General features: G+C 64.1%; 2 protein-coding genes across 4 annotated transcripts; one reads left to right on the forward strand and one right to left on the reverse strand.

Annotated features, from left to right (window-relative positions):
* Positions 1 to 1371: 1371 nt before the first annotated feature.
* On the reverse strand, positions 1372 to 5361 carry LOC116960503 (killer cell lectin-like receptor subfamily G member 1). Of its 2 annotated transcripts, XM_032988137.2 has the most exons (7): positions 5127 to 5361; positions 4541 to 4660; positions 3978 to 4088; positions 3380 to 3460; positions 2592 to 2740; positions 2222 to 2325; positions 1372 to 1729 (listed from the first exon to the last, which is right to left on the reverse strand). In XM_032988137.2, the coding sequence occupies exons 2-7, from the start codon at positions 4587 to 4589 to the stop codon at positions 1534 to 1536; spliced, it is 690 nt and encodes a 229-aa protein (XP_032844028.1). In that variant the 5' UTR covers positions 4590 to 4660; positions 5127 to 5361; the 3' UTR covers positions 1372 to 1533. The 2 variants fall into 2 exon arrangements, with proteins under 2 accessions (XP_032844028.1, XP_042660817.1); XM_042804883.1 differs by having other exon boundaries at positions 4541 to 5361.
* An 18-nt stretch (positions 5362 to 5379) lies between these two features.
* LOC116960504 lies at positions 5380 to 9175 on the forward strand. Of its 2 annotated transcripts, none has more exons than XM_032988139.2 (8): positions 5380 to 6638; positions 6721 to 6795; positions 6915 to 6992; positions 7908 to 8003; positions 8083 to 8118; positions 8206 to 8250; positions 8451 to 8594; positions 8696 to 9175. In XM_032988139.2, exons 1-8 carry the CDS (start codon positions 6302 to 6304, stop codon positions 9031 to 9033), a joined length of 1149 nt encoding a protein of 382 aa, XP_032844030.2. In that variant the 5' UTR covers positions 5380 to 6301; the 3' UTR covers positions 9034 to 9175. The 2 variants fall into 2 exon arrangements, with proteins under 2 accessions (XP_032844030.2, XP_032844031.2); XM_032988140.2 differs by having other exon boundaries at positions 5381 to 6638; positions 7950 to 8003.
* The last annotated feature ends 788 nt before the right edge of the window (positions 9176 to 9963 follow it).

The raw sequence follows: 9963 nt of genomic DNA on the forward strand, positions 1-9963 counted from the left end.
GCAGTGGGAGGCAGTGGGAGGCAATGGGAAGGCAGTGGGAGGCAGTGGGAGGCAATGGGAAGGCAGTGGCAGGTGATGGCAGGCAGTGGGAAGTGGTGGGAGGCTGTTGGAGGCAGTGGGAGGTGGTGGGAATGCAATGGGAAGCAAGGAGAAGGCAGTGGGAAGCAGTGGGAAGCAGTGGAAGAAAGGCAATGGGAAGGCAGTGGGAGGCAATGGGAAGGCAGTGGGAGGCAGTGGGAGGCAATGGGAAGGCAGTGGGAGGCAATGGGAAGGCAGTGGGAGGCAGCACAGGCAGACGAAGGGCAGCTCAGGGTGGCCAAGCAAGAAGCAGCAGCACCCCTGGACCACCAGCCCCAGGCACCCCCCGGCCCTGAGAACCACCCCCAGCAGCCCGGGCCTCACCCAGCCCCAAACCTGCCCCTACTGCCCCCACCCCTGGCTGCCCCCGCCCCACGGCCCCTGTCCCGACTCACAGCAAGCCCCCAGGGCCACGGTGGTCACCAGCAGCAGCAGGGACTTGGTCCTGCCCTGCTCCTCCACACTCAGACAGCATGCTGTTGCCAACAGCGTGGGGTGGAGCCACACCTTTATGTGCAGGAAAGCAGAAGTAGTTGTTTTCTTTGCAAAAAAGTTTTATTTTTGAGGCCACTTTTACTTTGGGGGGTGGGAGGTGAACGAGCTCCATCCCAGGCAGCGTCTGCTCCCCGAGTCTGTGAGGAGCCTTGAGAGCCCGTGTGTACTGGCCACAGAGGGGACATGCTGCCCCCATGCATCACCTGCCCCATCCCAGCCCCTGCTCGGGAGACATGATTCGATGACTGTGGGGTCTTGGTCCTCCTCAAGTGCCATGAGGGACTCCCAGGGATGTCCAAGCTGGAGCTGCGTGCTGCTGGCATAACCCCTGCGGTCTATATTGAAACCTTAACAGCCCCCAGGACCAAACCCCTCCAAGCCAAGCCCCAGCAGGCCTTTTAGACTCTCACGCATCACCCAGCCTCAAATCAAAGTGAGGGTGTTTACTGTGACCTCCTTAGACTGAGCAAGCACCAGGAGACCGTTGCTGCCCAGTCCAAGCCCTCCGTGGGACCAGGGAGGCAAAGGGTCACCTCTCAGCTGCCTTTCCCAAGAAGCATAAACCTTAGGCAGCCACCTCGCTCAGAAAGCCCAGAGCTTTAGGGCGACCTGCTCCAGCCTGCACAGGATCTGCTCCACACCGCCACGAGGCCATGAGGACATGACAGTGGCTCCCAGCCACGTCCTTCAGTGCCACGGCAGTTGCCATTTCCCACCGGGCAGCGATGCGACCGAGTCAGTGAGCTGGAGGATGCACCTCCATCCCACCACCCTCATCCCTCAAAACCAGCCACAGCATCCAAGCGCCAGAGTTTATTGTCAAAGTGCATCCAGGGGGGTATTGTCAAAGTGTATCCAGGGGGGTAAAGAGGTCTGAGTGAGGAGGTGCCCGGGGATGCCCATGTGCTGGGGTTGAGCATGGATCAAGGTGGTGGGATAGGCTGGAGGTCCCCACAGTCATCAGGGCACCACACAGGTGTAGGTGGTGTTTCCCCAGAGGAAGGCAGGGGGCGAGGACCGGAGCCACTGCAGAGTGGCTGCGCTCTGCTCGCAGACCCAGCCGAGGGCTTCCCCGCACAGACCGCCTGACAGCCCCGAGCCCGACACCCTTCCGCAGGTCAGGAAGGAGCTGGTGGAGCGCTGGATTGGGAAGAGCCTGCAGGGAGAGAGCAGACTGAGATGGGACGGGCAGGACGGGCTGGGGTCATCCCATCGACAGCTCCTCCAGCTGGGCACCAGAGGCTGCACAGAGATGCTCTGAGGGCGAAGCTCGCCTTCCCCACGGAGCACCAATCCCTGACACACTCCTCCCAATTAAGGACACATGCTTTGATCCCCCACGCAGCAACCCCAGGTCCCTCCCGGCAGGGCTCAGCACCAGCTGCACCAAACAAAGCCTAGGAACCTGTTTTTTCGGGGGACACCCCACCCCAGCCCCTCACTCAGGCACAGTGTGGGCACCAGGGTCAGGCCCCTGCAATCTTCTCTTCCCTAAAATGCCCCAGTGCAGCCCTGGGAAGGTGAGAAGTGGCCAAAACGTGGAGCGCATCCCTGCATGCCAGTGGGCTGCCTGTCCCCCTCCTCACCTCCCCGAGCCCTGACACTGGACCCTCATCAGCCGTGGCTGGGGACAAGCTGACAGCCTCACCCTTTCAGCGCTGTGCCATCCAGCCACTTCCAGTCAGACCTGGAGCCATCCCGCTTCAGCCCCACGTGGAAGACTCCCATGTTGGCTGTGCGCAGCAGGAAAGCCTGGTGCAGGAGAGGACCCATGTGAGCTCCCTTGGGGGGGACACCCGGCCCCAGTCACACGATTAGTGATGGGGGCTGCACAATATGGGCACAGCATCACCGGCTCCCTGCCTGGAGGCTTGGCTAGGCTTTGGGAACGTGGGCCAGAGCCAGGGAGCTGAGGCGATGCTGGTGATGGCTGAGTGACTGCTGAGGGACCTTGAGGTAGTCACCAACGCAGCCCACTGCCCGTGGGGAGTTGGACAGACCAGGCTGGGTGCACTCACCAGGGTGGTGTTGGCTCGGACGGTGACCAGCTGTGCCCCTCTGGAGCAGCAGTCCTCTCTGCTCTTCTCCCAGCTCTTTTTGTCAGAGGAGAAGTAGTAGCACCGCCCCGCGTCCCAGAACCAGCCAGCCGGGCAGAACTGGCATCGCCCTGCACAACCAGAAACTCAGCCTGTGGGAGCAGCCAGGACAGGGCAGCTGGCAGGGGTTGCCGCCAGCCCCCAGCCGAAAGGACAGAAGTGTGACAAGGAGCAGCCAGGCTACCAACCAACCCAGTGTACTCTTAAGGCTGCCCCATGGAGAGGACCCTCCTCTTGCCCTTACTCTGGAGCCCAGCTCCCCAGCGGGAGCCCCAGGGGAGATGGGCTGGTTACACAAAGGTGCTGGCATCAGGCAGGTGTGTCAGGGAGGGGAGCTCCAGGTTTGGGGGTGTGATACAAACGTAATTCGCGAAGTGTTGGGAACACAGTCAAGATTTCAGCTTCACCAGAGACTGGTTGAAAGAGAGCACTCGATGCTGTCCGGCACACGGATGATCATGGCACGGTGGTGTGCCCAGGAGACGCTGAGCTGCACTGGGGTCATCTCTTCTGAAAGGGTCCCAGCAGTGCAGCCTGTTTGCCAGTGCTGGGGCAGCTCTCCATGACATGAGCCAAGAGGACAGGCAGCAAGGGTGAAGGAAGACTTGGCAGGGGGGACACATATTCTGGAGTAGGACAGATCCTGCCTCTTTAGAGGAGGAGCCAGGCCCTCTCCATACCTCACCCAGGAGCCTGCCAGGCTCTCCTACCTCGCAGTGACGGCTGACCATAGCTGGAGCTCTCCTCCATGCTCCAGGGACCGTGGATGCAGCTCTCCTGTTGCATTAAATCTACAGAAAAAAAAAAGCACAGGAGTGTCTCTGCCAATCCTGGGCTCCTGTTCCCAGCAACACCCAGTGCCCCCTCCCAAGTGACAACCCCGTGGCTGCGGCTGAGGGCCTCCTCCACTTCAGGTGACCTGCCAGCCAAGCCCGTCAAGGTCCCTGCAGATTTTGCTGTGCTTGGGAGCCCATCACACAAGGGGCTTTCGGGGAAAGTGCTTCTGCCTTTCGGTTTCAGCATCACCAGCCTCCCTCCTGTCTTCAGTTCATTGCCATGTGATGGAACGCAATGCCCCAGTGCCATCCCCCAGCCCACGCTGTCACCCCACCTTCCTCTCCCAGCCAGGCAGGTGAGGTCTTGCCTCACTAATTTTCCTGCTTGCTCCAGAACCCGAAACAGCCTCAACCCCAAGCAGGAGAGCCCAGCTCTGTAGGCAAGCTGCAGCTCTATCTGCTAGTACATGGGCCCCATGGTACCAACCCAGACCCCAAGATCCCAGCCAGAGAGGTCTGAGCAGGTACTCACAGTGAAAGCTCAAGCTGACAAGGATGATTTGTGCCAAGAGGAGCAGCAGGGAGAGGAGAGCCAGGCTGAGGGCTGCCCAGCACCAGGGCAGACGCACCAGCTGCTGAGGAGCTGAGAAAGAGAGTTAACCTGAGCCCCGGGGGCTTGCTGGGAGCAGTGGGGACCCCCCGGCCAGGAAGGTTTGTGAATCCTGGGCAGGGTGTCAGGAGGCAGTGGAGGAGCCCAGGAAAAGTGAGGGAGAGCCCATTTGCAGCACCTTAACCCTCCTAGAAGTTGTCACCCTGCAGACAGCACTTGGCACGGGGTGGGGAAAACAGAGCTGGGGATGCTGGTGTGTGCTGTGGCATTAGGGTGCAGTGGGAATCCCCTGCCCTTGAGCCCGCCCTGCCCCCTGCCCTGAGAGCAGGCAGTCTGAAATGGAGGTGGAGAGGAGGTGTCTGGGAGAGGATACCCAAAAGGAGGGAGCTGGGGGAGCAGCCCTGCAGAGATCAAGGGGCTGCAGGAGGGCAGGGGACTCACCAGGGGAGCTGGGGTGCCAGTGGCAGGGAGCAGCGTGCCATTACCTGGTGTGGGGGGCAGGCGCAGATCAGCGTAGGTGACCCCCTCGTCCATCCTTCCCTCGGTCTCTCGCTCTGTGCCCCACAAGGGAAGCGGCAACCCACCTTCTCGGCCCCCTTTGGCAGCTGGGTGTGACGCAAAATGGAAAGTGTCACTTCCTGATGGGGTCCCCAGGGGCACCACCTGGGCCACAGCTCTAGGGGGGTCACAGCGCTGCCAGCAACTGGGACAAGGAGGACCCTCGGCCAGGCTGGCACCCAGACTTTCCTGGCATGAGGGAACCCTGCACCCCCAGCTTCGGGGCAGCGAGCGGTGGGGACGGCAGCTAGCGCAGATGTGGGTCCAGGGCTGGGCTGGGGAGGCATGCCGAGGCTGCTTTCACTGCCCTGACCTCCCGGTGCTCAGCAGATCTGCCCTTGGGACTGTCCAGGGAACCTGTGCACCCTTGGGGAGCGCGACACGGGGTCCCATCAGCATCCCTCCCCCCCCCCCCCCCAGCTCCGCACTCTCAAAGCAGCGAGACCACGGCGTGTTTTGCTCAGATGTGGTTTCTGCTGCCGTTTTGCATGGGGCTGCAGCTGCATCTCAGACCTGGAAAGCGGGGGGCTGGGGTGCTCCTTCCCCTTCCCGAGCCCTGAGGGCTGCCGTGAGAGCCAGCCCTGTCGCACCCTCCGGGGGGGGGGGGTGTGGGCAGGGTCCCCCCAGCCCCCCCCACCACCAACCCGGGAGTCTTGGCCCCTAGAGCCGGGCAGGGGCGGGGGTGCCTGCGGTCAGACGGTGACCCCCTCGGCTGGGCTGGCGGGTGATGGGGTCGGGGTGGGGTGGCGGGTGTGTGGAATGTCCCGGTCAGGACTACGTTTCCCAGCAGCTCCTCCCGGGGCTGCACATGCTCGGTGCGGCTCCCGGCGACTCCCGGCAGCTCCCGGCGCGGCGCCCGGTGTGGCGCAGGGACGCTCGGTGCGGCTCCCGGCGCGACCGCCGGTGTGGGCTCCCGGTGGTCCCCGGTGCAGCTCCCGGTGCGCATCCCCGCGGCCCCCGGTGCAGCTCCCGGTGCGCATCCCCGCGGCCCCCGGTGCAGCTCCCGGTGCGCATCCCCGCGGCCCCCGGTGCAGCTCCCGGTGCGCATCCCCGCGGCCCCCGGTGCAGCTCCCGGTGCGCATCCCCGCGGCCCCCGGTGCAGCTCCCGGTGCGCATCCCCGCGGCCCCCGGTGCAGCTCCCGGTGCGCATCCTCGCGGCCCCCGGTGCAGCTCCCGGTGCGCATCCCCGCGGCTCCCGGTGCAGCTCCCGGTGCGCATCCCCGCGGCTCCCGGTGCAGCTCCCGGTGCGCATCCCCGCGGCCCCCGGTGCAGCTCCCGGTGCGCATCCCCGCGGCCCCCGGTGCAGCTCCCGGTGCGCATCCCCGCGGCCCCCGGTGCAGCTCCCGGTGCGCATCCTCGCGGCCCCCGGTGCAGCTCCCGGTGCGCATCCTCGCGGCCCCCGGTGCAGCTCCCGGTGCGCATCCCCGCGGCCCCCGGTGCAGCTCCCGGTGCGCATCCTCGCGGCCCCCGGTGCAGCTCCCGGTGCGCATCCCCGCGGCCCCCGGTGCAGCTCCCGGTGCGCATCCCCGCGGCCCCCGGTGCAGCTCCCGACTCCCGGTCGCGCCCTCGGGAGCGCACGGCAGAGCCCTGGGGCTGAGCCCTGCCCATCCCAGCCTCACCACCGGCCCCAGGGCCGAGCTTTTCCCCCCCGACGCTCACCCTCGCCCCCCCTCCCCTTCCCCGGCAGCATGCCCCGTGGGCGAGCCTGGTCGCAGGCGGAGGTCAGCAGCCTCCTGGCACTGGTGGGGGGCTCAGGGGAGGCCGCCCTGCTCATGGCCTCCACGTCACGACCCAACGAGGCCCTGTGGCGGGACATCTCCCGGGGGTTGGCGGCGGCCGGCTACGGGCGCAGCGTGGCCCAGTGCCGCTCCAAGTGGAAGGCGCTCAAGCAGGCTTTCCACTCGGAGCGGGAGACGCGCCGGAGGGCAGGACACCACTCGTCCCGCCTGCCCCCGCACTACCGAGCGATGAAGAGCATCTGGAAGGCGGCGGGGCGGCCCGTCTTCGGTGAGCGGAGGATGCCAGGTGGGTGCTGGGGATGTGGGATGCCGGGAGAGCACCGGCACTGCATGGCCACACAGGGTCTGTTGATGGTCTCTTTCCCTAGACCTGGTGAAGCCTCCCCCAAGGAAGCGCAGGTCAGCCCTTGCCGCCCGCTCTCCATCCTCACCAGAGCCGCCAGGTACCACCCGTGGGCTCAGGCAGCCGGAGTGGGGCTTGCCCCAGCTGTGGGGTGGCAGGCACCCCTAGTCTCCCAGTTACTGAAGCTCTTTTCTGCACCCCTTCACCCTCCTCCTGCAGAGCACGATGTTGGTGGGGACACCCCGGGCACGCTGCTGTCCCCGCTGCTGCGGTGTGCGAAGGACGAGCCAGAGAGCCGTAAGTACCAGTCCGCCCCGCTGCACCGGGCTGCACGGCCACGGCTCCAGCCCAAGCCCACACCAGCATGATGGGAAAAGGGGGCTTAGAGGGTGGGGGGAATGGGCCATCACGAGTGCCTCAGCAGGGATGCTCGCCAACGGGGGTGTTGGGACTTCTCTCTCCAGAGGCTTTGGCTCCAAACCAGCCCCAGAGCGTGAGGGGATGCGGATAGCTGGGATGGGTCAGGTCCCCAGCTCTGACCCAGCCTGAGGGCATGGCAAGGCTGCTGGCTGCCCCCTGACAGGCTGTGGGGCTCAAGGTCCCTAAGGGACGGTGGCCCCAATCTGGCCTGGGGGGCTCTCGTGGATGTGCAGCACCGCAGGGCATGTGACTCCCCTTCCTTCGGCAGGTCCTGGCTCCCCCCTTCCCCAGTAACACCATAAAGCTTTGGATGAGTTAGGACTGGGTGTGAGGGCCAGAGGTGCCTGCAGCTCCCCTGCCCTGCAGCCCACCCAGGGGCGGATCCTGCGCCCCCCTCACTGTGCGTACTCCCGGGGGTTTGGCACGGAGGTGATGCAGGATACGTCCCTGGGTCTGATTTGCGTGGGTGCCCCAGCCAGCATCCCACACTGGGTAATTGCCTTCTGTCTCCCTAAATTCCCCCTGCAGTTTCAAGTGGATGTGGGATTCTCCTTCACTTCCAGTCCTAATCTGTTGTGTAGCGTTGCTGCGTGCTGCTACGCCGCTGCTGCCTTCCAGCCCAGAGGTGGCTGCATTGCAGTGGTGGGTGAGTGACTCCTGCTTTTGTATCTAGCTCGTGAAACGCTTTGGGGCCCTGCAGGGTGCTGTGGAGCTGTGGCTAGGGCATGTCGGGCTGCGGGGCTGGCCGGGGCAAGCCGGGCAGACCCCAGGCTGGTGGTGATTCCCCGGCAGGTCCCGTCAGACGACGCATCTCTCCTCTCTGCTCTCTCCCAGCAGCCGGTGGGGACCACATTGCTGGAGTGCTGCCTGCTGCCCCTGCCATGCCACGTAAGGCTTTCCTTGCCCCACTCAGCCCAGTAAACCCCTCTGGCCCTGCGAGCAGGGTCTAATATGGTTCTCATTGCAGATACCGATCGCGGTTTCCCATCCCTTCCCCTCCTGGGTGAGTAGCGTGCCCAGGACACCATGCTTGCACGCCCCAGGGAAGGAGGTGGCTGCAGCTTATGGGCTGTGTCTGCTCTCCTTCCAGGCTGTCACACTACCCTGAAGCAGGAAAGAGCTGAGGAAAAGGCTGGTAAGTGTCTGTAGTGTTGAGCAAGTCCTCCTGCTCCAGGAGACAGCTCTGTCCTGTCCACCCCAGCCCATGGGGACAGAGGGCAGGGACCCCCGCAGGCAATACCCTCCCAGGGCTCTGCTGTGGGGTCAGGTTGAACATGGGGCTTGGGTGGTTCCAGCACTCCCGTTGCTTCCTCCATGCCAAACCCATCATGGCAGGTTTTCCTGGTGAGTCATCCCCAGGGACAGGAAGAGGAAACCAAGTGGTGTCAGTGGCCACCGCAGCCCTGGGCTCCCCTGGGACGGCTGCCATGAGCGAGCAGCCAACAGCGGGTGAAGAGGTGTCGGATACGAGCCTGCACGGTGGGTCCTCCCTGCAGCACCCCAGCAGCCTCACGGGAGGCCCTCAGAAACGTGGTGAGGGTTGGCTGCCACTGACACCCCACGCCCCCCTCTCACTGCAGGCTCCAGCGTGGCAGGTTTGCTCCAGAGCGTCCAGCAGCTACTGGTGCAGATCCTGCAGACATCGCGGCAGCAGCAGGCACTGCTGGAGAGCCTGGCCAGCGACACCATCTCCCACCTCCATCTCCTCTCCCACAGCCTGGTGCAGGTGGGCGAGACCCTGCATCAGCTCCTGCTTCGGCCACAGACCCACCCTGGCCTCCTCGACCACTACACCCCCCACATGCCACTTTTTGAGGGTGGCCCTGGGGTGCCCTGCTCCCCCAGCACTCCTCACACCTCCCCAGATCACAAAGAGGAGCCTCAGGTGTCCCCTGCCACTGACTGCATCCCCCCGTGAGTGCCACCATCCCCAGCCCCAGGGGTGATGGCTTTGCTATGCAGCTGTGGCACAAATCTTTATAGCAGAGGCCCCAGATATTTTGGAAATTTATAGAAGAGAGACGTTTTAATAAAATTAAAAATAGCTTTTGTACCAGCAATGACAATTGACCAGTTCTTTCCCCCTCTCTGGGGGATGTTCCCTTTCTCACTTTCGAAATGAGCAGAAGGGGAACTTGGCTATTTACAACCTCTGAGAAAATCCCAGTCCACACACCACAGGGCACATGTGTTTCTCTGCCCCTGCCTGCTCCCCAACAGCTTCTAGCTGCTCCTGGGGCGGGCAGGACCCCAGCCTGGAGAAGGTGCTGGTGGGCTATGCAGGGGAGCAGAGAGCAGAGCTGCTGCTGGGAATGGGGAGGGCAGGGAGCCCAGATGGGGCACAGGCTGCATCCTTCTGCACGAGAAGGGTCTGTGGTGCACGACGCTGGGCAGCACTGGGGCTAGGGAGGCAGCCCATGCTGCAGCCCTGGTCCCTTGGTCACCAGGTCCTTGGCAGGTCACTTCCAGCTGGCAAGCTGGGTCTGTCCCAGCTGGTGCTGTGGGCTTGAAGCATGTTGTGGTGAGCCCCACTCCTGCTCCCGAGGCTCAGGACATGGATCAACACCAGGTAGCAGACGTGTCATGGCACATTGTGCTTGGCAAAGCGGCCACTGGCTCTTGCCCAGACCCCCACCACCTCCACCAGGACGCTCACATCCTCCACAGGGATGGGGTGGACATGTCGGTTGCCTCCAGAATCTCTTGGCCACGTCCAGGGGGAGGATGGAGCCAGTGCCACTGGTGTAGGGTGGGTAGACGGACAGTAGTCACACCAGGCCACGTTTCACTTGCTGGAGAGCTGGCAGGTGACCTGCCGTTTCTCCCAGGAGAAGAGGGAGCCCACGCA

This window comes from Tyto alba, unplaced genomic scaffold (genome assembly GCF_018691265.1).
Source record: "Tyto alba isolate M040663 unplaced genomic scaffold, T.alba_DEE_v4.0 Super-Scaffold_42, whole genome shotgun sequence".
NCBI lineage: Eukaryota > Metazoa > Chordata > Aves > Strigiformes > Tytonidae > Tyto > Tyto alba.

Excerpts from the sequence above, each read along its gene's own strand:
- LOC116960503 (XM_032988137.2), bottom strand. The coding sequence starts at position 4,589 with ATGGACGAGGGGGTCACCTACGCTGATCTGCGCCTGCCCCCCACACCA. Across the intron at positions 4,089-4,540 it reads GCGCCTGCCCCCCACACCAG|CTCCTCAGCAGCTGGTGCGT; the intron begins GTAATGGCACGC and ends TCTCTTTCTCAG. Across the intron at positions 3,461-3,977 it reads TGTCAGCTTGAGCTTTCACT|ATTTAATGCAACAGGAGAGC; the intron begins GTGAGTACCTGC and ends TTTTTTCTGTAG.
- LOC116960504 (XM_032988139.2), top strand. The coding sequence starts at position 6,302 with ATGCCCCGTGGGCGAGCCTGGTCGCAGGCGGAGGTCAGCAGCCTCCTG. Across the intron at positions 6,796-6,914 it reads ATCCTCACCAGAGCCGCCAG|AGCACGATGTTGGTGGGGAC; the intron begins GTACCACCCGTG and ends CTCCTCCTGCAG. Across the intron at positions 8,004-8,082 it reads TGCTGCCCCTGCCATGCCAC|ATACCGATCGCGGTTTCCCA; the intron begins GTAAGGCTTTCC and ends TTCTCATTGCAG.